This window comes from Apus apus, chromosome 3 (assembly GCF_020740795.1).
Source record: "Apus apus isolate bApuApu2 chromosome 3, bApuApu2.pri.cur, whole genome shotgun sequence".
Lineage (NCBI taxonomy): Eukaryota > Metazoa > Chordata > Aves > Apodiformes > Apodidae > Apus > Apus apus.
This window is the reverse complement of record NC_067284.1, coordinates 78,629,794-78,657,645: the sequence shown is the minus strand read 5'-3', so window position 1 is coordinate 78,657,645 and position 27,852 is coordinate 78,629,794. Positions and strand designations below refer to the sequence as shown.

General features: G+C 40.2%; 1 protein-coding gene across 4 annotated transcripts; it reads left to right on the top strand.

The window, feature by feature from the left end:
- CDC42EP3 (CDC42 effector protein 3) lies at window positions 1-27,486 on the top strand. 4 transcript variants are annotated; one of them, XM_051614958.1, is made up of 3 exons: window positions 603-812; window positions 17,303-17,373; window positions 25,356-27,486. In XM_051614958.1, exon 3 carries the CDS (start codon window positions 25,650-25,652, stop codon window positions 26,412-26,414), a length of 765 nt encoding a protein of 254 aa, XP_051470918.1. In that variant the 5' UTR covers window positions 603-812; window positions 17,303-17,373; window positions 25,356-25,649; the 3' UTR covers window positions 26,415-27,486. The 4 variants fall into 4 exon arrangements, with proteins under 4 accessions (XP_051470916.1, XP_051470918.1, XP_051470915.1 ...); XM_051614956.1 differs by lacking the exons at window positions 603-812; window positions 17,303-17,373 and adding an exon at window positions 1-282; XM_051614955.1 differs by lacking the exon at window positions 17,303-17,373.
- Window positions 27,487-27,852: the final 366 nt, after the last annotated feature.

Genomic DNA, 27,852 nt, shown 5'->3' with positions numbered 1-27,852 from the left:
TCCCTCGGAGGGAACGCCGGATACTCCGCGACCCGCGCAGCCCCTCCGCGCTGCTGCCCCGCTCCGGCCCCGCCGCTGGGCGGGGGGAGACGCCCCTGCGCCCCGCCGGCTCTGCCGGTGTTTGCCGGTCACCGGCAAATCGCAGCCCGTGCACTCACGAAAGCTGGAGCGCTCCTTAAAAACGCGTGAATAATGGAAGAAAGGCAAGAATGAATGAGCGCGGCGGGCGCTGCTGCGGAGAGAGGGCTGAAAGCCTCAACCCTGACGGACCGGGGCACCGAGGTGAGGGGGAAGACGGTTTGGGTGAAAAATCATCAGCTATTTAAGCACCTCTGAAAGGAGGCTGTGCTCGGTGTGGGGAGGAGGGGAGGAAGGCGCTGCCAACCCGAGGGCTGCAGCGGGACATTGCCGGGGGTGGGGTGGCCTCCCGGCGCTCCCCGCAACGAGCTGAAAGAAACAAAAAGGAGGGGGGATGGGGGGGGGGAGGGGGCAAAACCCCTTTCTTGTCATCGTGGTTGTTACGCGGCTCCCCTGCCCGCCTCCCAGGCGGCGCTCCGCGGAGCCAGGATTTCCCTGCAGCCCGCCCTCCCGCCGCAGCCCCGCCGGCAGCGCCGCCTCCCCGCGGCTGCCGCCCGCGGCCCCGCACACCGGCGCTGCCGCCGCCGCCCGCGCACTGACAGGCGCTCGCAGGTGCCGCCGCGCTCGCCCCGCGTCGCGCTGAGGTGGCCCCGCTGCCCTCCCAGCTCCGCACCGGCGGGAGGGAGGGAGGGAGCTGCGGAGGGAGGAGCGGCGAGGGAGCAGCCGGCCGCGCCGTAAGTCGGGGAGCGGCGTGTGCGCGGAGCGGGGCGCGCTCCCACCGCGGGGCTGCGCGGCCGGGGGACGGCGAGAGGCTTGGCACGGCCCCTCTCGCTTATCCTGTGGAGCGGCGGCGGGGTCGCGCCGCGCCCGGTCGGGGGACGGGGCGGGAGGCAGCGAGGGACGGGAGGCATTTCGGGGTGGCTTGGGAGAGCGTCCATTAATCGCCGTGTTTGGCTGCTTGGGGAATTTGTGCCGGAGCGATCGCATTGCTAAGACCGTCTCGGAGTGTTTCTACATCACTGAAATTCCGAGCTGAAATTCCCCCCTTACAATAGCTTTACATTTTCTTCCCCTGCGTATTTTGACATACTTGATTTGACGTCCTGTCTTGGAAGCAGAAGTCATACCTACATCACCCCGAAACAGCGCGGGCATTTTTTATTATTTTGTGTGTGTGTGTGTGTATGTGTGTATGTGCGTGCGGGATGCCTCCTTCAGCTGCGCCTTTCTGCCAGGGTTTAAAAATACCCGTGCGCTTGTCGCGCCACCGCTGGCTGCGCAGCGGGGCTGCGCCCCGGGCCGGACGGGGCTGGGGTGAAACCGAGCGGCCCGGTGGGATGCGGGCCAGCCGGGCAGAAAGTCGGGAAGTCAAAGAAAAATATGTATTGGGTTGCTGAATGAAGAAATGCGGGCAGTAGATTAATAAGAGGGACTTGGTTTGTTTTCTGTTGGAATTAAAAAGAGACCAAAATAGAGGAAGTAATTAATTTAGGACTTGCGTCACTCCAGATTGTTGTTATGTTTCAAAAATAGGAAGAGGGCTTCTTATGAAATATTGAATGTTACAAATGTAATCCTGATCCTTTTTTTTTTCCTTTGAATAATATCTGGGGGAGGGAGGCAAGGAGAGCTCCCGGGAGTGAGATTTCTCATGCATAGACCATTATTTTCAGTTACATGCAGGCTATAAAGGTGTAACATTGTTCAGCAAAGTACGGAGGCTGGGGGAGGAAAAATCAGAGGCTCTAAGATATGAAAATCTAAAGCTGAACAATTCTTAAGATGCAGAGTACCAGAAATCTTATAATCCATGTGCAGTGGTTCAGATATGTAGAGGAATGACAGAGATACCAAAAAAGGCATCATGATACTCAGTGCAATTCCAGGAGCAAAATTTTCTCCTTCCCTACAGAAAAGGAAAGCACGTTTGTGGAAGCAAGAAGTGACAGATGTGGCTTCTTAGCAGCTGGCTAAACATAAAAGCATTTATCAGCAGGTGACTGTTGTCGCAAGGATTTATTTTTAAAGTATCTTGTACTAAAAGGGTCCAGCCTTTTTTAGCATTACAATTTGCTTTAGCTCTATGGCATGTTAAAAATAGTCTTTCAGCAGAAGCCTTCAGAAAAGTAGGAGAAAAACTATGTTCAGGGCACTCCTTGCTTTGCACATTTGTTTTTTATTACAGCATGCAGAGGAGAGGAACTGAGCAGGTTCTTCAGTCGGTAGGTTAGTATTGAAGGGAAAGATTTGTCCCAGACTCAGCATAAGCCAGCGGTGTCTGAGAAGGAAACAATGGGGCCTGTCTCCTCCTCACACTGAAGATAATCAGTTACTCTTCTCTCAGGAGCACCTTGTGTATCCACAGAAGTATCAAGCTGCAGAAACTACCTCTGTGGTCTCTCTTCTGTGATCGGTAAAGTCAGTTGGAAACATCAGGAGGTGGCCTGGGTGAATTTTGGGAAGGAAAGAGATGGGTATCACCTAAGAGGCATCCCAGAGCCACGCTTTCCCTGAGGCAGCGTGGCTCTGCACCATCCCTATTTGACTGCTGTGGCTCAGTGTAATTTTGACTTCAAAGAGGTGTCTAAATCTGTTCCAAACCACTTATATCAGCTTTACTGTAACCAAAGAAAGCCATAGTTCATGGCAAAACATGCTTTGCTCTCAGCTTTTCATAATTAGGTATGCTGCTGTAGTTTATAGTCTTCTAAGCTAGATGACTTCTTACAGAAGAAATTCTGGTCCTCTGCCCAAGTCTTGAGAAATAATTTGGGATAGGAGAGGGAGCTAGCATTTAAATAGAAATTTTCCTCTGCCATGCAGAATTTGCCATCAAGTTCTCCTTCACTTCTTGCCAGTGAGGCTGCTCTCAGAGGTGCTCTCTGACCAGTTCATCCTCCTTCCATCAGGTGTTGGCTGGGGGACTGCTTTTAAATTATCTCATCTCATTGCAAAGCAGAGCAGTTACTGGGCACTGGAAGCAGTTAGCTAGTGCTGATGGATGTGTCTGGGTAGAGCAGTGAGAGGGGCTTTGAGGCACCACCTACACGACGCAGGGTTTTGTGTGAAGCAGCATGGCAGAGTGAGGTGCAACCACCGAGTACAAGCTCAGGTAAAGTTAATGCTGAAGAAGAGATATATTACTAGTGCTACGTTATATAAGAAAGATCTCTGGGTGGCATTAATGAAGATAATCATAGCTCACAAAACGGTATGGTCTGTATTTACATTCATAATGTTATTAAACAAAGATACTGGTCCAGCACGGGGACTGCCAGGATGATGAGTGCAACAGGAGCAGCTGGAACTGGCTGACAAGACTTCCTCATAGTTTAAGGGTTAAATCAAGACGCAGTAAAGCTTCAGAAAGCACACTGCCAAGATAAAATTAGGTGATTACAAACGAACGGGGTTGGCTAGGGTGACAAGATACTTTTATACCTTTACTTGGGTTTCGTTGACATTAATAGATTAAACAAGTCAGATGTAGAAACAAATGTTTGTCTTCTGGTTCTGCCACTAGTTAAGCAGAGCAGAGTTAGTTAATTTTTGTAAGCAACTGTGAGATTTTTCTTCTGAGAGGCTATGGCACTGCTGAATGTGTTTTACTCCTTTTTTAAAGGTGAGACATAAGCCATTCGCAGGCTGTTTGCAGAGTGATCCTACATTCGAGTAGCGCTTTTCAATACCTAAAGCTCTGAAAACGTCAAAGTGAGGGTTGCATACTCAAACTAAATCGTATCTTCGTGACTAGAGTAGCTCTTTACGTCAGACCATTTTACTGAAATGTATATTTAGGGAAAGTAGTTTGAAATACAGTTACACTTATCTTTGAAATAATGCGAGTTGTGCAATACTTGGTGACTGACTCGTAGTATCTCATGAATGCTAGGGAGCCACAATAAGGGTTTCAACTCCCACCATGTGTTCCCACACATCATGCAACTAACTATGTAAATGTTGCGTTAATGTTGTTTATTTCCACTGAACAACAGAACAAAGCTCACCAAGTCTGATGCACTGCTTTGATTTCTATCATAAAGGTCAGCAGGGAACAACTTCGATAAGAAATTAAATGGACTGATACAGTGAGTTATTGTGCTGGGGCTCATTCTGAATGAGTTAAGTGAACTTTTCTGTGGTTATGTGTAAACAGCAGCTGACCTTCTATAGAGATACAAGTGCTGAAACGACTTGCTTAGTCAGGTCTCTGCAAAGTTGTTTAGATGCATTTAGATGGCAATGATTTTTTTTTTTATTAATCTGTAAAGAACTTTCTAAAAATAAGTACTTCTTAATGCCTTTGCTGGAAAGGTCTAAAATGTAGGGCTTGATGTATTTTAATATTTTTTTATTTATTCTGTCCCTTTGAAATACTAGATGTTTCTAGTCTAGTTCTGTTTTGCTGTAAAAATTTTTGTGTGTATCTGAACACTTGTACCATACCTTCAGCAAAGGAAACAGGTACTGAGCCTTTATTCCATATGTGTGGGTATTTTTCTAGAATACTAGAATACTACCATGAAAATAGTAAACAAAACCAAACTGTTAGTCTGGAATTATTTTTTTTTTCTGCCAATTAACTTTTTAGAAAAGTCTGTACAGCATAACAGTAAAGTCCAACAGACTCAAAAACCTGAAGCCTGATACAAAGGCATAAGCAAGTAACCACAAATTGGAAAATGCCTGTAGAAAATGGTGGTACATATAGAAGTGCATTATAGTAAACTTATTTCTCATAGCACTCTTGCCTCAAACAAGAGGGTGAATGGGGTGAAAAGTAATAGAAAGAGAGGTTCTGTTTGAAATTCTGGGCTAAAGCTGAAGGTCCTCCTCTGTTATAGTTTTTTTGGGTGGTGCTGGGCAACACGTGCAGGTGGTGAAGGTACCAAATAATGGTTGCACAAGTAATACAAGCTTGGGATTTCCTAACTTTGCATTCTTTGAGACTTCGAAGCCTTAGTGTTCTGCATAGGATATTTCTAATTATGGGGTACAGGATTCTTAGTGATACTCTACAAGGAAGATCAAAGGTGCTTTGCTGCCACCACAGTCAGCACCTATGAAGCATTTCTCCAAAGAGGTTGTGAAACTAACTTTCTAGCCAGCAGAGCTCTCTGTCATGGTCTTCACAAGGAGAAGTTCCCCACAGTTGCCTTTTTGTTTATTTTCCCCCTTATTTCATTTATATTGCTAAGAAGTGTACAGCATCACTAATGGATTATTCTCATTAGGAAAGCTTTGACATTTTAGAAAAGACAATACTTTAACCATTTAGAACCTTAAAAATAATCCTTGTGATACCGGAACATTTTTTTGATGTTCTTCTTGTTTCTACTACTTACTAAATCTAACCTTTTAGAGTGTATTTATCAAGGTACTGTGATCAGAAACAAGTTCTACTGTGTCTACCTTCTGTTTGTATCTCCAGTTCTAGTTAAGTAAACCTAAATAGTGTGTGTTTACATGTATCTTTTTCATCAAGTTCCAAATACTTTCTAGAAACTTCTATTTTTACCTTTTTGTCTCAGTTAATGAGATTCACTGTCTACTTTGATTTACTTTGACTTTAATTCTGTTTACTTATGTGATTGGGTAAACTATATCTGAAACTCATGCAAAGATTAGTCCAAGATGTGATGTACCTTATGGTCAAAGTTTTGGATTTTTTTTCTCTCCTCTTTCTCTGCCTGAGATGCACACCATAAATACACTGTTTTCAATATGATGGACCACTGTTAAGGTGCAGCATCTTGTTCGGGCACTCTTGCCACTGCTTTTAATTATTAATTCTGTCAGGGAATGGTCATTGGTATTACTTTTTGGTCATTATTTTTAGATTATTTCATAAACTGTCACCTGGGAATTAAAGCATAGTATCAGTTTGGTTAAAATTTATCCCTAATGAATGGTTAGGTCAATTTTCTCTATGTTCAAATTTCAAATGATAGCTTAATTTTAATTTTCCAACCTCCCTGTCATTTGAAGCATTAAAGTGACTCCTTGATTTTTTGTGAGTACATGTTTCTGTAACCACTAAGATTAAAAACAAAAGCGTCTCTGACACTAGAAGCTGCATGGGCCATAGAAAGAGTGAAGGAAAAAGAAGATGCAGGTTGTGCCTTTTTTGTTTGATGCACAGGCCAGCCATACCATTTCTGCCCAGTGCTGTGGTCCTTTCAAAGGCACTTTCCTTTAGCTTTAGCTTGACTTGCTTGTATTCACTGGGAGGATGGTATGTGGCTGTGTAGTAGTCTTTGATGTTCCCTTCTTTTAAGGATACGGAGCTCCTACAGATAATGTTAGGGGTTTAAGGAGGACTTGAACAGTAGAAGAGCTACATGGTGAGTGAAAAAAAGGACAAGAAAAGAATAGTGCCATTGATTTTCCTGCATGTCAGATGAATCTCTCATGTTCCCGCTCCAGATACAAAAGATTACTGCTCTTCATAAAGTTTAAGCTGGTTCTTTGCTTGCTCGTGGCTCCCTAGCAGATGACCTTGGAAGAATAACCACAGTTCATAAGAGGGTAAGATGCAGTGTATCTGGGAGTCTTTTCTGCATGGAAGTTTAAAAACCAGATGGGAATGTGGAGGTAAAGAATGGAGCGGTGTGTCCTCACATAGACTATATATATATAGCATATGAAATTGTCGTTTACTCCAGTCCAAAGACTTGGAGTGGAAACAAGAAACAGGAGAGAGGTGCTGCTTACAACAGTTACAGTTCTATTACAAAGCTAAGAGTATTCTCTGCCCCAAAATCTGCAACAACTGAAGAGCAATTTCATTGTTGTCATTTTATGTCTGCATAATTCTTAATATAATAGATACCTAGCTTGTGACGCTACAATAATATAAATTTATAGCAACACGTGGCTCAGTTTAGTCATCTTGCCTAAAGTAGATGTTAGAATCCACTCAGTCTGGAGAAAACCTTAATCATTAAGGTTGGATTGTTAATGTTGATTTTTGCTCTAATTTGTTTCTTGTCAATGAGATGCAAAGTAACTAGCGTTAAGAGAAGTCATACAGACTGACTAGAAAATCTATTGTTAGGAGCAAGATAGTGGACTAAGCAGACCATTAATTTGTATGGCAGCTGCTTTGTTCCTCTATATCTCTTCGTCACTTGCATGGTATAATTTTAGTGGGGAGGGAGGCTATTTTTCTTCTGGCTTTTTCTATATTATGCATCCTCAGGCATGATCAGTCCCCTTCTCAGTCTCCAGTCTTTTAGACAAGATCCACTAAAGACAACAGCAAAGATAACAAAATCATTCCTTTTATGGCAGAGCAGGCTGTACAGCTCTCTTAAAAATTATTTCTAGTCCCAAAGAAGAAAAGTTACAATAGCAAGAGCCCAAGTAGGTTAGGAATCTGTAGGAGTTCCTAAAGGAATTTGTGAGGATAAAAATAAAACTCACCACTCCAAACAAAAACAGTTAACAATCAAGTAGTTTATGCTGCCAACAGGTTTCAGATTTTTTGTCTGAGATTTAACTTCACGTAGTTATTTTACACTGAGACTACAATGGTGACTGTACTTTGGCAGAGGAATATGCATTGTAAATAATGTATTTTGTGGCATGGTATAACAGCTGGATTGCAGGGGTATGTGCTGACAACCTTATAGGAGGAAGGGATGGGTAGCGTATAATGGAAGCAACAACAGCAAAGTTGGAAGTTTTTTGATACTGCCTTTGGTAAGAACAGTGTATCAATTGAAATGTAAATCTTCACATGTAATCTCTGAAAATACAGAGATATAATCTGCAAAAAGCTTGAAAATTCTTCAAGGAAAGAAGCAGGCTTCAATGCCCAAATGAGCATTCTAAACATGAAGTTAATTCCTATTGCTAATTCTCCTGCATCAAGCCTGCTTACGTCTTTCTCCCTTGCATTTGTGTGTAATAGTAAATTCTTTCCCTACTTCGACTGTCCTCCATCTCCTGCTTCCACATCCCTAGCTCTTATGCAGAGGTTCTGTCCTTCCTGAATTTGGGTTGATGGTTATTCCTTCTTACTGAGTAGTTTGTGGAAATGAAGCAATGTAAGCAGGAGGGGCAGTGTTTTTAATAGAGGGAATTCTGGAAGATGTTAGCTGGCAGACACAAAGCTACTGAATCTTGCAAAAATGATATAATTAAGACACCTTAAAATTTACCATTCTGGTAATTCAGAGTGACAGGAAAATACACGTTCCCAGATACAAATTTGAATGTCAAGACTAGCTTTAAAAGTACAGAAGTGCCAGAAGTTTTCAGCAAGGCTGTGGATTTTTGATGGTTGGTGTATGCATAGGATTAAAGGGCATTATGGTGGAGCAAGGCAGTAGAAATACATAATTTTGTTTTGTCTCATTAGAGAAACAATTTAACAATTTCTGTTAAAATTGTCCCACCTCTGTCTAATCCTCCCAGTAAACAAACACATGCAGATTGCTGCAAAGGACAGAAAATCTTGGCTTCAATATCAGTCTCATAGTTATAAAAACACTGAAAAACTGAAGCTTCCAAGACATCTGAGGGGTAAGTGGACATGATAAAAAAGGCATCATCTAAGAAATCGTGTGTATGCTCTTTAAGAAAATAGCATGGTAGCTGCAAAAGTAGCAGCAACTGTCTCTGTGTATGTGTGTACACTGAAGATCCTTGTCTGAAATGGTAATCAATTATTTTTCAGGTGTTCTGGTTCAGTGTGTTCTTTCAGACCATCTGACAAGGTAGCTGTCACTTGTTACTGGGATTTCTGAATTTCAAAGTTTGTAGTTCTTTAGTTAATATCCTGAAAATACAAATGTGGTGCCAGAGTCAAGTTTTACAGCAGTAACAATATTTAAGAGAAGTGGCTTAAAAATAAATTATAGAGTATTGGAAAATTAAAAAAATATGTCAGTTTCTCTTGAGCTAAAGTGAATGAAGCCACATCTCATCTATTTGTTGTGCTTCTTCAAAACTGAGTGTCTGAAGTGAGTATCTGAGTGAAGACATTGGATTTAGCTTGGTCCTGGATTTGAGATACCCTTGTTAGAAAGTTGTGTTTCAAAAGGTTTAGTATTCCTTTTTCACTTTGAATAAGCTAAGGTGCTGTGAAACATATGTCCTTCTGGTGGGACAGCATCAGAGGAGAAACAGCTTTTAAAGCCTGCAGATCTCAAACTGTTCATGGCAGTTTGACAGGAAAGAATGTATTTAGTTCTCCATGCAGGATTTGAAGTAGTATCAAGCATAGATACCTTTTTTTCCCCCCTTCTGTTTTGTGCTGAAATGCAAGAACTTTCCAAACAAAACAGTTTGGATGAGAGCTCTGTTTTGATAACTTCCGGGAGATTTGCCCTTTCAACCTTCCTAATCATCTTGATGGCCAAGAAAACATAATCTGTGGACAAAAAGACTAAAAATTTAGTATTGCTTTCCCTAGATAAAAGTGCTTTCCAAAATATTTAATTCTTGAGGAAATGTTACATATTTAGGGAAATATTCTTTTCCTATCTTGAATGATAAAAGCCAGAACAGACCATTTGGAACCAGACTATGACAAGCTGTAGGCCTTTCCTGAATATTTACCCAGTTCTGTATTAGTTTGATTCCCGGCTCTGTCTGAATTGTTTTAATTAGACAATGGGAATCTTTTAGAATTCTTTTTTTTCATTTTAGATGAAAATCCAAATAATAGAAAATCTGCCACAGGCTTTGGTAAATTGCTCTTGATGTTACAAAAAGGTATATTTTTCTTTCTTACCTTGCTTTGTCTAGCTTCAGTCTAGCAAACAAAAGTGATAGTATCAGTCTTGTAGCTCTTCAGAAACTGTTTTTTTAGTGGCATCCTCTCAGAATTGTGGCTACTGGGACTGGGTGTGGTGATGGTCAAATACAGACTTACTGAACCTCCCCTTTCCCTTATCAGAGGCCTCTTATGCCGCAGGGAATTGCAGTAGCCCCTTAGGACTACATCACAAGAGTATCAGGTTCAGCTGATTACACCTTCTGACCTGCAAAATTATTCTTATTGTTTTAATCTTGCATGCGTGACTTTAGCTACCGTTAAAACTCCCGTGGCTTGCTGGTATTCAGATATCAGCTAATCAAGATCTCTTTCTTCCTCTCATTTTCATTATCCACCAGTTAATTTTCCTCTCTTCCCCCACATCACCAGTTCTCCAGTGCAGATCATTTTAGGGTAATTCCCCGACTGAAATGGGTTAATTGAAGGCAAAGAGTTTTAAATGCATCCACTGGCAATGCAGGTTGAAAGTCCTCCTGCTGAGCAGAAAGCTGACAGAAGTCCAAACACCCATAGAAAAAAATGCCACAACTTCTGTTTCTAACATCTTGTAACATCAGTATGACTTGGAAGTGACATTACCTTTTACGTTGTACAAACAAGGAGAAACTCCTGCGAAATCAGGCATATTAAGCTAGTGTATAAGAAGTCATACTTGATCTACTCTTAAGACCCGTGAAAGGAAAAAATAATATTCTTTTTATTTTAAATGGATGTACTGGGCAGAAGAGGAGCTGTGTATATGGTGTGTTGTACAGACCTATCCTTCCATTGCAGATTTATTGGTTTTGTTATCTTGTCATGTGTTTAGTAAAGCAAGAGTCATGCTTCTGATCTGGTTCACAGTAGTTACAGCTTTCGGTAATTCTCAGCAGTAATTTCATCAGTGGAGAAAGAGAAAGATGCGAATGAAGTTACTTGAAAAGTCAATACGAGGGGTTTTTTTAAGCTATTAAAAAGGTGTCATTAGTAGCTGGCAACTGCTAAAGTGTATTGACATGTTAATTTTGTTTCATTCTTGCTTCTTGCATTTAATATTGGAATATTCTAGCAAAAATAACAGAAATAGGAGTTCATTGTATTTTTTGGAATGAAGGGTTGTTGCTTTCCAAATGCAGCATATGTACCAAGATGTTTGTTTAATTGGTAAACTCTTTGTTGCACTCTGGTGAGGCCAGGAATTTTTGACCAAGGAGCAAATGGCTATTTCCAGGTGCCTAGTAAATGACAGCCTTTCAGTGGAAAGCCCAAGAAGGATATTTCAGTGTCTGCAAAAACAAAGAAGAAAATTTTCTGTATCTTCTCCAGTGTAATAAAGGTGAATAGCAAGAGGTATGAAGGAAGCTTTATTATTTGTTAGGCTTAATCAAGTTCTAAAACAGCTCTCAGTTCATCTTGTTGGATAATAAGTCACTGGGAATGTAACAGCCAAAATGCAAGGCAGATTAAGAGTCTCTCTGGATTTTGCAGATATTCACACTATTTTTGTTTTTAAAATTGGAAATTTCGTTTTAAGATGTAATTCTCTTTAGGCCTTTGTTGGCACCCTGGGGGAAACTGCCTGCCTCAGACAGTCTGAAACACTTTGGGAGGTGTGAACTTTCTTAATCAGCAGCAACTCACCTGGGATCCTGGTGACTTGTATTTGGTTTACTGATTAGGTAGATTTTTTTTTTCAGTTCATTGTTGTTTGAGCCTTTCTTCTCTTCCCATGCTAAATTGTCTCTGCCTTCCCACATTTATTCTCTAAAGTGAAAGGATTATGGTCTTTTCAGGAATGGCAAGAGTTTAACAGCAATGTCTGGGCAGGATTTTTGTTAAAGAAAGTGGGTATATTTAATTTGAATTATTGTAGTGTTCTGAGAAAACTTAAACAAAACAACAACAAAATCCTGTTTTCCCCAAGGATGTGATTTAACTTAAAATGCATAGGATTGTAGCAATAGGGATGTTGTGAACTATTTCTAACATGGATCTTTGTAGCTGTTGGTGAACAGTTTAACAATTTCCCTCCGGTAAGATTTCCTTGTGCTCCTCTCTCAGAGCCCAAATATGCAGCACCGCTGCTTCTGTAGCCAGGAGGATTCCTCTGGTGAATCCAGGTAGCACCCACATACAGAGGAAAGAAGGAATGCCAGTTTGGTAATACCATCTTCCTTGTAGAAGCTACTGTATGTGCCTTTTGCTGAGACTGTGATTCAGAGTATTTTGGTTAAGATACTTCTGTTCCTTCCCATGTGAGCTACATCCAAAGAGTCTATGGAACAGGCCTTACATTATCCATTAATTTCTTCTGCTCCAATACTGAAGGAGCAACACAGAGATCATCTGGAAGTTCCCTCTTCAATTTATTGAGTGTACTGTCTCTGTTGGCCATGTGTTCTCCTGTAATTCAGGGACCTGAAGTGTGTTGCTTGCTGAAGCTTCTCAAGAAGCTCTCAGTATGGATTTTTACAAGATAAGAGAGTGCCACATTGTGCCTTAAATTAATGCAATCCTAATGCATTGTTACAGTATTATATGGGGGATTTTTGTTCTGGGTATATTTTGGATTTGCACCCAATTTCTGCTCCCCTTGCCTACACTAAGGAGATCAGGAATACCTGGCCAATTGTGTGGCTTGGATTCTGACCATCTTTACATCAGTTTTCTGAGTTGGTGGGGGGTTTTTTCATAGCTGTTGTGTTTTATTTTCATTTGTTTTGTTTTGGTGTTGTTTTGGGGTTTTTTTTTGTAGTGTATGAACAGAGGGTTTTGTCAGCACTGCAGGTGTCTGTCCTGGGCTCTACAACTTTTCACCTTTTCTTAAATTTCTGAAGGATGGTAAACCACACTAAGCAACATATCACTCCTCCCATTACTTGAATTCTGATTCCCTGGGGCTTGTTGGAAATTTGCTTTAAATATCCTTCAGTAAAGGCAGAAGTTCATCTTACCTACTTATTAAAGGATTAGGTAAATAAATGTGCCCTTTACAGAGGAAAGTAGGTCCTTGAATTTATTTGGCTGCCTACACCCCACTGCCTTCCATACCAGCTGTGTGAAGTGGTACATGAATGACTTGGAGCATCTGATAACAACTCATTCTTGGTCAGTAGAGAGATGCATCCATGCCTGAAGGGATTGCTGCACCTCACTTATGGGCTGTAGTGCTGTATAAACAAGGCATGCAATGATCAAGCAGAGTTAACAGTCTAGCAGTGAGTGTCACAATGCAGTGTAAGGCCTTGGCTTATGTCTGGTCTGTTTCAGAATGAGCTTCTCTCAACTCTGGAGTAATTAGTGCAACCTAAATGAAGTATAGGCTTAGTGTATTTAGCTAATGTTGGTTTAGCCAGATCTAAACATTTTGCCTTGTGCAACTGTTTCTCCTACCTGTCTCCCAGTGCTCTGCATGATGTGAGGGGCAAAATGTTTGAGATTTCTAAGAGGCAAGATGAGGTTCTACTGAAAAGCCACACTGTGGTTTAATTTGGGTGCAATTTGGCTGTCAGTCACCTGGTATAGGTCTCCTCCATATCCTGCCAGTGGAGTGCCACTGCTGATCAGCCTTAATTCTGCGGACAAGGATTTTGGCACTGGGTTATAGATTTAGTGGTCAACTTTAGGGTTTCTTTCCCCTTTGATGTCCTTTGTCAGAAGTAGCTATGGTCCTGGTGCCCAGGAACATGTTTAGCAGCTATTTCAAATTTGTAAAGGGGAGCAAAAGGACCTGCAAATGCAGGGCTTTGCTACTGAGGTAGGAGGGAGAAGAGTCAACTTAGCCCTATTTGACCTGTGAGGGCTGCAGAGAGGTGCAGCTGCATGTTGTCATCTGCATTACTTAAATTCTAGCCTTGTTTCTTTTGAAATATCTGATTAATTTTGGGGTTTTCATTAATGTGGGTTTTGGAACAAATTAAATGTGACCAAGGTCCCAACAAGGATCTGAAAATCGTTTTCTACTGAAGAACTCTATACAAATGAACACCAATTTGCATCATTAAGCACATGCTTCACTCAGGCTGCCCAACAGGATTGAACACTGAGGCAGAAGCTGCCTCTTGCAGTGTCTTTCTTGTAAGGTGTTAGCTTCTTAGGCCCAGCTCATGCTTTGGCTTGTATGTGTGTTCTTTTACAGCCTTTATGGGGAGGTGGTAGTAGTTTTACAGCAGTCTGAGTTTGTTGTGATGCGCTTCGGAACAGGCACACATCTTGTACTTAGAGACCAACTAGCAATTGGTATTCCCCACCCTCTCCGTACACACCCTGAAGATTTAGTATTTAAGGTGTGTGAGAGGGTTTGTTCTGATAGGAGAACTCGTTTCTCACAACAGAGGCAAGTTATTGGTTTGGTTGAGCGTGGTATTACACCACTGTGTTTGTCAGTGTCAGTTTGTGACAGGCTTTAAATAGGATACTCTGCAATGAGTTTGTTTTCTGTAATCCTTTCAGGCCAGCTAACATTAACGAGCGGCAGCATTTCTGTGCCTGGTTTTCTTTTGATCATGCAGAGCCCAAGTCAGGAAATGGGTGAGGAGCGTGAGTCATGATTACATTACCCTAATGTGACTGCCTACTAAAAGTTTTCCTTTTGCCGCCAATATTCTTTCCCTTGACACTACTTCTGAAAACAAAATGTCCATTTTGGAGCACTTTGAAATATTGACCTTTAAACAGAAGGATTTATGTTCTCTTGCAGTCTCGAGGCAAAGTTTTGAGCAGGAGCCCCTGCAGAGTGCAGAGGGAACATGAGCATCTGGCAAAATGCTTTTCCAGAAAGATGCAAAAGGCAGGACTTGACTTGCAACACATTAGGGCTGTTTGGGTTCATTGGATACAGCATACATGCCTGACCCACTCAATTATTCTGTCATGTTGCCTGCACATGCAAGCTTGAGGTCCACTGTCCTCTATATACATACAGATGCTCTGATGTCACCATTTGGCTTAAGCTGTGTCTTAGAGCTGTACTTATCTTTTGAAATATGGCTGCAGTAATGGGAAGGTATGTGCTGAGTACTGGCTGAGGTAAAAACCTGAGTGTTGAGAAGGTAGCTTTAGTGGGATTTAGAGACAGCAGTATTTCAGACAGTATAATTAAATACATGGGGTTTAGAGTTTGAAAGAAATATCAGCTGCTAATCAGTCAGCTTGCTGTATCACTGAATTGCCACCATGCCACTCTGAATATTCAGACAGTATACTCCTGTCCAAGTGCTGCACAGAAATATAAACTTCTTTCAAATTAAACTGATTAGCTCTGCCTTGTTTTAAGAGCAGTATGTGAAAATGACTTGCTGGCATGGAGAGTAAATGCATTCTGATACTATTTGATATATTCCAGAAAAAAAAGAAGTCTGATCATTTTAGTACAAGCAACTCAAGTTACTAGAACCGAGGGTGTGTTGCAAAGAGATTTTGGGAGGAAGTGGAGGCTCCTGCACTGCTGTCCCAGTGAGATGTGTCCCTACCAGCTGAGGCATGTCACGAGTGTCACAGACATGCTGCAGAGCTGGAATATGACATGTCTTTCAGTTGTCATTTATTCTTCCAGATTCTTACCTTTGCTTAAATGGTGCCTTCAAATAGTAGAGATGGTTTTTTTAGGAGTATAGTTGAAACTCACAGTGAAGATGTAATTTGTTTTTTGTTTGTTGTTTTTTTTTTTCTTTTGTTTCATATAAGGATGATAAAAGTTACATATTAACAATCTACTTTGAATTGCATATTGATAAAAACATTTTAGAACTCCTGTTTACTCTGTGGTTTCATCCCTGTCCCTTAAAAAGGGCACGAGTTGGACCAAAGAAGAAAATCCATGAAGATTTTTCTAATCCATTGAAGGATTTACTTTCTTCCATCTACCCCAACCCCATGCTCTTTGATCTCACCTTGATGACCATTCAACTCTCTAAAGGAGGCAGAAGAACTGCCACCGAGCAGAGGATTAATCTGCTTTTTATGTAATAAAACAAACAAATTCTGTGTTTTTTTTCTGTAGCTTTGTACCTCTACCTCACTGTTAGCCTTTGCATACAGAGGGATCTCTGGCCTTCAAGTTTGTTTTAAACCTGATTTATCAGCCACTTCAAGATGGTAAATATTTATTTCAAGTGAAATGCTTTGAGAACTGAATAACAGGAGAACTTGTGATTATAATATGCCTATGTCACTTTTGAGTTTTAAGGAGATGATAAATAATATTTGATTTGGAGATGAAGGGTATTTGAGAATTGGAGATAGGGGGTTCAGGATAGGGTTTTTTGGTTAAATGCTTTTATTTTAGATTGCCTTTAGATAGTTGTCAGGAACTACCAGTTAAAAGAAATGTTAGGGGTCTTTTTTTTTTTTTTTAATAAAAAAATTCTTAAGATAGCTGGAAAAACTGAATTTCAATATGACAGCTACTTTGGAAACCCTAAGGCAGAAGCTAGTGGAGCTACCAAACCGTTTTTGCCTCAGAAGTCAATAAAATCTGGCTGTAATTCCATGGACGTTTTTTCTTGCAGAAGAGTTAGTTAAAAATTGCCTGTCCCTTCTGCCAGACCTCCTTCCTCTCTAAGAGTGTTTCATGAGGTAGCTGAGCTATTCATGTGACTTGTTACAGCTGAAAGTATTGGTCTCACTCCTAGCCTTGTGATCTTACACCCCTTTCCTAGTTAGTTTTCACCCAGTTCAGTGTGCTGAACTGGTTTATAAGGGAACAAGTGTGTGCACATGGTAGGGGGGAAGGGGAGAATTCCTGTCTGACAGCAGTAGTTATATTGGGCTTGAACTCTCTTGAAGCGTTGCCATCAGTCACACTGCAGCTGTTGGTAAGCCTTTACTGTAAACTGAGTCAGTGGGGAGAATTGCTGCTATGATGGGTTTGCAGTCAGGCTTGTAGGTCTGGCTGCCTACGGAGGGTACAAGGAACTGCACTGCAGAACCAGGAACCAGCAGCGAGGAGTGAGGAATCCAGGGTGGGAACTTCTTAAACCAGCTTTGAGAGCAGAGCCGGGTTGGGGAACTACGCCCTCTGTGTCAAAAGGGGAAGCCGTCTGTGCTAACCCGCTCAGAATTACAAAGGGCGTGGACTGGTGATGCACTTAAACTGATAGGAGTGCTGGCTGACATCAAAAGGGGCAGTACTGCCTGCCTCAATCCACATCTTCCCAAGTTCTTCCACGTGGAAATACCAGCACTTACTGTGAACGTGCCTTGAGCTGTGTCAAAGAGCTGCTCTGGCTAAAAACTGTTCATCCCTTCTCCCTTGTCAGATGAGATTTCAACCAGAGCAGTTATCCAGTCTTTTAGTGGCACATAGGCTCAGGTTGTAGGGATTTTTTTTGCCCCATTTCTCAAAAGTTTTTCTTTGGCTTAAGAAAACTGAGGGACAAGTTTTTAAGCTTCTCCATCTTGTAGCTTACGGGTTTATGGTCCCCACCTGTTTGGTCATTTGGTCTGCTGGCTTTGCAGGAGGAAATGGGTGACTGCTTCAGTGCAGTTTGTCTGACTTGGCATAAACTGGCCTTCACTGGCTGCATGAGGTAAGGTGTGAGACTTTATACTGATGTGTGTGCGCTTATGCCTAAATCTGCATGGTCTTGCAGTCACCCAGTTTTTGGAAGCCAATGGAAAAACTGTACTATGTGGTATTAAATCTGCATGTACTAATGTAACGGGCAACTATGTGAAGAAAAAGGTAATAAAGAACTGTTTCAGTCCATGGAGCTGAACTACAGAATACAGTGAGCTCATCAAATGCCTGTCTCTGGAGAAGAGAGGAATATAAAACAGTTTTTTATTATTCCAGAGAAGATGCTAACTTTTGAGAGCTGAAAAGGAAGCTATGACCTAAAACTGTTCAAGGTGAAAAAAAATTTGCTTGCTAAAAAAAAAAAAAAGACAGTTATTTAAGACATTCTAATGAGTGGTCAAAAGCATATAAAAAAGATCAGACTCTGTAAGACATAATATTGCATCACAGCCAAAATTTTAAAACATTAGTGCTCTGCAGTGTCAACAAAGCATGTATGAAAAACATTTAGAGTCTCAGTATAAACACCAGAAAGAAGTCAGCATCAGAGGGGTATATCTCTATTTAAATAATAAATATTATATTTAAATAATAAAGAGATCTCTTTTTACAGCATTGGGCTGCGTAGTATTTTTATGAGCAGCCTGCAAATAAATATAAAACTGTTGTAGTACAAATTTGCAGGTGAGGGAGTTTTGGTGAGGACATATATTGAGGAAGATGGAGAAATCTCAAGTGATTTATCGATTGATAGTATGGGCTCATTCACATGAAATGTTTTCTCTGAGATACTGCCTTGCTTATCCTAAATAATATAAATCTAGCTTATTTGCTTGAGAATGATAGCTTGGAAAGCACCCCCTCCCATCCCCCTCTTTCCCTCTCCCTCCCCAAATAATAGCAGATTACTAGACAAACAGTGTAATAAGAGCACCAGCATTGGCTGTTCCAGAAAATTTGTGAATTTAATGAATATATGTGTATCTTCACCCTAAAAAACAGAATGGGGATGCCCACTCTGAACAAAAAAAAAAAAATGGCAGTAGTAACAGTTACCTGCTTTTGCCAATATAGCTTATTCTGCTTGGATAACCTGTTTTTGTTTTCCCAGCACAAGAACTCCTAAGTGGTTTGTAATGTAATGCTACCCTGTAAATACAGGAAAATTTCTGTTGTAAGATGGGGAGGATAAAAACAGAAATATGATCTTGTTTATAAACAAGGCAGCAACGATGGGAAGAAAGTGATTTTTATCTCTGTGTATGCTGTTAGGGGGAGCGATATTGAAATGTTGTCACTAATTCTGATCTGCTCTGAAAAGGATGTTGGAAAATTGGAGAAGGTTCAAAGGAGGAGAGAGAGAAGTATTTGAAGGCTTAAAATTGCTCTCCCACCATCACCACATGAGGAATTCCCCCTGTTCACTTCGATCAAAAAGTATGACTGAGAAACAAGTTGGTTAGTATTTAAGTACCTCAACAGTGATGAAGGTTCTTGGTTGATAAAAGCCCTTTGTAATCTCAGACTGATAGAGAAAAAAATAATAACTGGAGACTTGGGCCAGCTGCTCAAATTAGCAGCCCCAAATCAGATAACTTCAGCAGCTTCTTCCTGATGTGCTGGTACAACTGCTTGAAGGATACAATGATCTGTAAAAATTATTTTTTTCCAAACCAGATTGGCTTTCGTTTATTTCTTTTTCTGACAAGCTAAAGTGAAAACTCTTAAATAAATGTGAAATACCTCACAAGTGCTTTAATGGTATAAAATTGAAGGTGTTCCCTGGTTAATATGATTTACTCCAGCTTGATCCATTTGAAAGGGTACTATGGAGGGAAAGGTGGCAAAATTTAAAACAGTCAACAATTAAAAATAATTTCAAGAACTTGGTTTTAATTCATTCATGAACCTGGCTTTTCGAGGAGAAAAAGAAGAGGGTGCTGGAGAAATAGAAAATACCTGGATAGACACTACAAAGCCTGTCTCTGTCTGTGCTTACACTTAATGACAATGAACAACACTTCGTCAGGTGGACTGTTCAGCTAGTGTACTATTTATCTTTGATTTACATGATTAAAAGTGTTTATAGCAAGGGAGGAGAAAATGTACCTTTATATGATTTGTCTTAGATATCCCTTTCACTTTCAAGGTTCAAAGATTATTGTTAATCATAGAATTATAGAATCATAGAATGGTTTTAGTTGGAAGGGACCTTGAAGACCATGTAGTTACAACCTCCCTGCATGGGCAGGGACACCCCCCACTACACCAGCTTGCGCAAAGCCCCATCCAACTTGCCCTTGAACACTGAATTAATATTGTTGGGTTGTTTTTAGTATTTTTCCATATCTAGTGTACGCTGAAGTTTTCCAAGCCTTCCTTGTCATTCATTATTATATCTGTATGATAGAGCATATTCACATTTCCTTACTTCTGAGCAGACAGTTGTTTCAGGAATTCGGGCTGCTTCAAGCATCAGTACCTTGGAGTATTTAGCTATTACTCATCTGGAAAGATATGTCAGATGAAACTCTGCAGGGCTATCTTCCATCTCTGTTACTATACAATATTTTCATGGATTATTTTTTAGTGCATGCTCATTACACCTGCAGATGATGCTAAGCCTGTGTTCTGTAGAGGCCAAAATTAAAATTCAAAGTGATCCTGACCATTTTAAGTACTTGAAATTAATAAAATGCAGCGAGTATGGAGGCTTTGCTACAGGGGCATAGTCAAGAAAAAGATGTAGAATAACTGGCTAGATGGCAGCTCCTCACTAAAGGAGCTAGTGTTTTACTGGACCACAAACTAAACATAGGTGAACAATTTTGTGACACTGAAAGAAAAATGCGGACACTCTATTAACAGAGAAATTGAGATCTCAGCTTGAATATTGTGTTTGCAAAGATTTGAGCCAAGGTGAGGAAGACCAGTAAAGGTGGTTGGGAAGGGAAGGTATCTGAGCTCTAGAAGACATGATCTGCATTGAAAGGTTGAAATATTTGTGTTTATTTCTGAACAAGAAAATACTGAAATGAGAAGTAGAATGCATAAAACAATGAACTGTATTATTCATCAGGGTCCAGACTGGAGCAGGGGAGACTGTAGGTGCGTTTTCTCTGATAACTAGCCTCTGTGAAGGAAATGAATGTGTGCAGTCTGCACCTGTGGGGAATTTTAAGAGGGCGGACAAACATCTTCCAGAACTGGCAGAGGGCATCTGGATCTTGCAGGAGGATGGAGAAATAAATCAACTGCATCACAGGGCCCCCTCCTAACTTGTGTTTCTGTAGCTGTGGGAAAGATTGGGAATTTCTTTTACCTCATTTTCTAAAAAGTATATGTGACTATGGGATAAAATAGGTTAGATTTGCTCTAGGAAAGTAGGTTGAGTGCAGTTTTAGAAAATAAGTTGAACTTAAGTGTGACTAGCCCGATTGTTTTCATAAAATAATTAACTGTATCTTTAATCAGAAAGGTGCAAATTCTTTGATGGAGGTAGAAACAAAGGGGCGAGGACTTCTAATCTGATCAGGGAAGTTGACTTTAATACAGATTAATTCAAAGACTGGGCCTCTTTGTAAACAAGGTAAATTTAAATGAGTAATCCGGAGGGAGAAGTGTTACTGCCTGATTTGGTTAAAGCTCCTCAGAAGAGGGTGGCTCTGTAAGCAGAGGCTCACTGGTGGCCTGGTCTAGAAGTGGAGAGACTTCTGGCTTCTTGTCTTCAGAGGCTGTCAGTTGATATAGACACCTACGTTCACAGGAACGTGAGAGGTAAGCTCTGTGGTGCATCATCTGCTACTTTTCTTGAAGACTTGATTACTGGGAGTTTGTTTTACCTCCATTCAGGAACTGTGACTAAACAATGTTCAAGCCCTTGTTACAAAAACAATAAAAATATGGTTTGCACTGATGTTGTTTCAGGCATAGCGAAGGTATCAACATTGACGAGGACATTCTCAACAGTTTTTTGCTGTGTTACTGTATTCTCATTTGGAAAATAATGTACAAACTGTTTTCTCCTAGTGACTTACTCCACAAGATAATTCAATGCTATTTTACATGATGCTCTGGAAATGGGTTTATCTGAAGTTCATGTGTTTCCAGCCAATAATGTGTAAGGCAAAGCCCTTGCAGGGGGTAGTCCTGTAGAAAGCCTACAGGCTTTCCAGGGCACACACTTGCTTCTGGTCCTGCTCTGTGGAAACAGGATTTGCTTCCTATTATTTTTTTGCCTAGGACATTGCTTAAGGATCTAGGTCACTAACAAAATTTTGTACCTTGACCCTTATTTGTCTCTGCATTTGTAAGCTTAGTTGTTGAGATACGTGCTGATAGTCAGTCCTTTTAAAACTGACTGTGGAGTAAGCTGAGGCATCCATGGAAAACTGAGCTGTGTGGAAGGTGATGATTGCTGAGTGGACATAAGGTTTGCAAGGCAGATGGAAAGTGCCTATGAAAATATTACTCTTTGTTACCAAGCAAAACACTTACATGAGAGTCTGAAGTGATAGGAATGAAAATGAGCAAGTGTTACAGCCAAACTAAAACTTTATTTTTCACTAGGCTGATGTTTCTCTTGCTTGGCTCATACTTTGATCTTGTTAAGAGAGGGATATCTCTTCAACTGGAAGAAAAATCCTTTCATCTTGTTTTTCTCTTAAATTAAGGTCCTCCTTAGCCTGGCAGTCTGGCGCTGTGGACCTCTAGTTATGCATGTGGTTTTCTGACAATTTATCATTCAGCTTTCTAGGTTGGTTATACATTTGCTTAGTTACTGAGTTGAAATTGGTCAAAACAGAGACTCTTTTAGCAGAAAGATCAGAAAAAAGTCTCATTTTAAGACAAGCTGAACTTTACTGTGTGCTCTGGTGTCAAGATTGAGATATGTTCTGTCCCTTCTCTTAGCCTGTGTCTACCAGTGATTTCATTAAATCTTGCTGTATTCAAGGAGTGTGTAAGGGTCTTGTGGAAATTTTGTGGACTAATTTTTTAGTTTTGCAGGAGTTGAGCTGGAGGCTTAGCTTTGTCAAGCCTTTCTTCATTTGTCAAAGTTGGTTTATTTTTTCTTATTAAAAGAGCTACTTTTTAAAACCACAAGTTATGTATTGATATAGGTTCTTCCATATTTAATCGTAAATGAAATGTGAGTAATGAAAGTATTTTAGGCTAAGTGAATACTTTCAGATTTATTATATATTTCAGCTGTTCAAAGTAGCTTAAAGTCTCTATTCCTTTGGGCAGTAGTGGACAAAGAATATAGGTATGCAGAAACAAAGTACAGTTGCTCTGAAAGCCTGTGTTATGCTGTACATGGAAAGCCTATCCATTGAGGAGAGTACCCTTATATTTTATTTAGAAGGTGTAATTTGCAGATTATTCAAGAGAGTGGCTAGTGAAATCTGGAGCAATGGTAGCCTTTGTTTGCAGCAAAGCATACGATGCTTGCAGTAAGCATGCAGCTGTGCTTGTCTTCAATGTAAAGACTCTTGCACTGGCCAAATGGAAGGCAAGGCCTTCACAAATTGAGGGACTGCTGTACAGAAAGGGATTGTAATTCCTGGCACCAGAGACTCCTGCAGCATCCTCTGAGATAGTGTGGTTTTACACTGCCCCTTACTGGGGCTCTCTCATAATGCAACAACTAAAGGAGGTCTGGATGCCCAAAAGATTGCTCTATTTTGGGATTTTGCATTTTTTCCCCCTGAGCTATGAGCTAAATAAAATAGTGCTCCTTTTCTGTATCAAAATGCATTATTCACATGAAAGTTGTCAGATGTTCCTTTGTGTCCTTCAGCTTTCTTCGAAATCTCCTTGTGGAGTTTGGTGATAATGGTCTTTATACACATTCAAACCGGTGGAAGCCATGAAGGCTTTGAACAAACTAGGATTTGTTGTTTATTTTTAAACTAATGACCCACAGGCATGACTTTGGACCACAGTGACACTACATTGCCATTCATTCCATATTAAAAGATCTGAAAGAATGAGGAATTTCGATAAGGGGGAATTCTGCCTGTTATTTCTGAGAAGTGAGGTGGAGCTAAGTTCACTAGATGAACACAGAACAACCCACCACTCAGCTTTAGAGTTGGAGGACATTTTGTTTAGCTAAATGGTTGCTTGGGTAGAATGATAATGGGAGGGGGAAACAATCTAGTGAATTTTTCACTAAACTGAAAAATTAAAACTGAAAAATTAAAACTGAAGGGTAATTTAGTTGACTTATCAGTTCTGTTGCCACTGGGTGTGACACAAATAGAGAACTTATTTAGGATTTATTTTTGTATCTTACAGTATTGACATGGAGGTTAGGTGGTGGAGTTTTGGTATGTAATGTGAAGCTCCTAGTATTCTGTAGATCCTAATGAATTTCCATTTTGTTGTGTAGAAGGAAGCTTTGAAGTGCTTTTAACCGATTGATGCAATCAAATAATATTTTCAAAATTGAACTTAAATGTCCTCATAACTTATAAAACATCAAGTTTATTGTATATGACAGCTTTCATCTGTTTGTATCTGCAGTACTTTTGGGGGGAGGGCTTTTCAACGGTGTCTAGTGGTAATAAAAAAAACCACAATACTGTCCTGGCTATACTCCCAGCTCCCCTTGTGATGCACAGTTAAGTACCCCACTGTAGGAACTAATTACTCACGTTAAAGGATTTGTGAAAATGCTTAAATACTTCATGACAATCTGTCTGTATAGCCATACAGTACAAAGTTTTAAAACTGGTGATTCTTACTGGGCTTAATTTGATGAACGAATATATCTGCTGGGATGCGGATAAAGGGCAGGGAGAGCAGCCCTTGTTACAGACAGCTTTCCCTCACTTACTGAATGGAACAGCCTTTCTGTGCAGAAACTGCAAGGTCATTTGCAAGGTTAGGATGGTGATGGACAGTGTGAAAGATTTGGGGCTGAATATTCTGGTGAGGAGAAGTGACCTGTGTTGCTCTCGTGTTCCATGGACTGAATAGGGGAAGAACAAAAATGTCCAGGAGAAAAATGCATTTCTTTCTGAGATTGCTCAAGAGTCAGGAACTGGTACTGTGAGGAAGAAATACACCATTAAAACATAAAATAAGAATGTCTTTCCAGATCTTGTTGACCCAATAGCCTGTTACCACTTGTGGACTGCTTTATCAGGCTTTTCAGAGACTTTATTTTAATGGGAAGATGTTTGCAAACGCTGTTGCGAACAGTGCACAGGGCTTTGGTTGCACAGAGCAACTCTGAGTCACTGTGGCCACACGGCCTACGTAATTAATGAGCTACAGTCTATAACTACTTGCTCTGAATAATTCCTAAAGTCTAAAGATTGTAGTCACAAGAATCCATCTCTTCTAAAACACCTGCATTTGGATGTTTCTAACTAGGTGTAAATACCTAGACTAGCCCTTTTTTCAAGTAATTAAAACTATACTTTTGAATTGACATATTTATCAAAAATGTTATTAGTGAGAGTTTGTGAGAGTTCCAGCACTAGATGGGGGTACCTGAAGTTCTCACATCCAAGGTGGTCTACTATATTTCCTAAAAGGTTTCCTGAATGACGCTGTCAGCCTTCCTGGGTCTACAAAAAAATTTGTGTTGTTGAATGTTATAAATGTATTTCTGCGTGTGTTCTCAAAGGCCAGCATTTTGAATGCCAGAATAAGAAGAAATATTGAGATAGTGATATTTATCAAAAGAATTTTGATCAGCAACTGTGTCTAAGTGACTCTGATTTAAAAAAATGCTATGAAGTCAGAAAGAGGGTAGCTAGCCCTTGTTAATCTAAACTCTTTTATCCTGCTTAATGAAGGGAAGCAACATCATAAAGCTAATCTTCAAGCTGGAACTGTCAGTACCATTACTAATGTTTTTTGGTTTGTGTGGGTTTTGGGTTTTTTTTTTGTTTGGTTGGTTTGTTTTTTAAAAAAACCCAAAAGTGAATGAACCATGAAAGATAAATTAATGATAACCTGATTTTGTATCCCATGCAGGTTTTCTTTGGTTCTGGAAGCAGCAGGGTGTTTGGTTGCCAACTGACCTGATACTTGTGCTCCACCTTGGAAAGATCTACAGTGGGAGACATTTACCTTCACATACCACACAGTTCTCTGCATCAGAAGAAAGGGACTTCATGTGTAAGAGTGGTTCAAGAGGATGATGTAATGTTGATAACACTGAAGGTGTCCTGAGAACAACTGACTTCATAAAAGTCTTCTCCCTCCCCTCCTTTTTTTTTTTTTTTTTTTTTTTAAAAGTAACTTCCTCTCCTAGAAACTACAAGCAAGATGCCAGCCAAGACTCCCATCTACTTGAAAGCTGCTAACAATAAGAAAGGGAAGAAGTTCAAACTAAGGGATATCTTGTCTCCTGATATGATCAGTCCACCACTTGGAGATTTTCGTCATACCATACACATTGGAAAAGAGGGACAACATGATGTTTTTGGAGACATCTCCTTTTTGCAGGGCAATTATGAGCTATTGCCTGGAAATGAAGGAGAAACCAGAGTTAGCCAGCCTGGTGGCCACAACGAATTTTTAAGGGCAAACAGCACTTCTGAATCCATGTTTACAGAAACTCCATCACCAGTGCTCAAAAATGCTATTTCCCTTCCTGCCATTGGGGGTTCTCAAGCCCTTACGTTGCCCTTATTGTCACCAGTGACATTTAATTCAAAGCAAGAATCCATCAGGTCATCAAGAAATCCTAGGCTTAGCTGTGAGCCAGTAATAGAAGAAAAATTGCAGGAGAAAAGTCAACAGATGGAGGATGAAGAAACATACAAAGATGATATATGGGAGCAAAATGGTTCCTCACATTTTACTAATGGTACAGACAGTCACTCATCCAGCTTTTCTGAACGATGCACTGAATGGCAAACAGTTGATTTATTTGATGACAGCCAACTTTCATGTGAACTAACCAAGACAAAGACTAAGTCAGAAGAATCCATTTCAGATCTTGCAGGCTCTCTTCTCTCACTGCAACTTGACTTGGGACCATCACTTTTGGATGAGGTCCTCAATGTAATGGACAAGAATAAATCTTAGAACTGGTACTCCCTTGCTTCTTTACAAATTATTCACTTAAATGAGCAAGCAAGCAAAAAACATGGCTAAAAAGTAGAGACACTTAAAAATCAGCTGTATTTGCAGTTGTTTGACGGGTTTTCTAAAAATATTCTTAAATTGCTATTTTTTTACCTATTGTTTTTCATGATTTTTATGACACTAAATTCTCATAGCAGGAAGGTTAATTTTAATAACAGTTTTCAGCAAATATAAAATGTTTTTAAGTACCAGTATTAATGATCAGAAACTGAAGAAACAGAGTTTGAGGATGATGCCGATTGTGACATTTGGTTAGTTCACTTCTAAGGGCTTCTGAATATATGAGAATCTAGAAGTGTCAGAAAGGAGACTGATATTATTCACTGTTATAAATTATTACAACATCACTTTACATGTAGGCCTCTTTCTAGAACTTTGTGTTTGAGGGTTTGACAGTGTTTTTCTTCATTTTCCATAGTAGTATTTCTGTTATACCTTCACTGTAACTACTTTCTTAGTCTCATACTACCACTCTGTATTCAGATGTTAGCAATTTGAACGCTTTTTCTGCTTGAACACCTGGTCCAGAGTCTCAGCTGCTTGAAATGAGTATGCACAAATTTACAGAAATTGAGGCTTGGGCCTGACATTGTATATGAAATGATATGTTGTAAACAAGTGACACATGCAAGATATTACGGTTAAATTATTTTAAAAGTTGAAATATATTTTTTGTGTGCATATTGGCTTTTTTCTGCAGGCCCTACACATAGAGTATCTCATCAAAATAGTTGCTTGGCATTGTTGGTGCTCTTCTGAAAATTGTGTATCTGTGTGTTTGAAAAAGAAATATGTATTGATAGTCCTTGCTTTTTTTTTTCATTTATTGCCACACATGCTTAAAATTTACAACTGATTATTTTAATTTTGGAAGAAGGCACTTGGTTATTCACAATGCTTGTGATGTGTGCTGCAACAGCCAATGTTTGGGGAAATGTGGATCCTTTAATACAGTACCTACATGGATTGCATAGCTATTTTGTGCAATACAATAAAAAAAAACACAACAACATTGCTATTGCTATGTTTCTGTGATTTAGTACATGGCCTCACCAAAACACGAAGTTTTTTTTTCTGCTGTGATAAAACAGACTGCAGTAGAGTTGCAGAAATACGGGATCAAGGGGCAGATCAGTTCTACTATCTTAATTCAGTTGACTTTTCCAATTTGGTTTCCTTCCTGAGATTTTAAGGACATACTCTAAGCAGGGAGGACCCTCTTGAATATACACTGATTTTAAGGAATTGGAGACAAGACAGGAATACTTTGGGCCTAGTGAAGTTAATGGCAAAGTTCCAGCAGCTTTCACTGAAGTCTTTAAGTAAAATCCTGACACAGTTCGTAGACTGTGTCTTCCTATCAGGACATGTAAGTCAT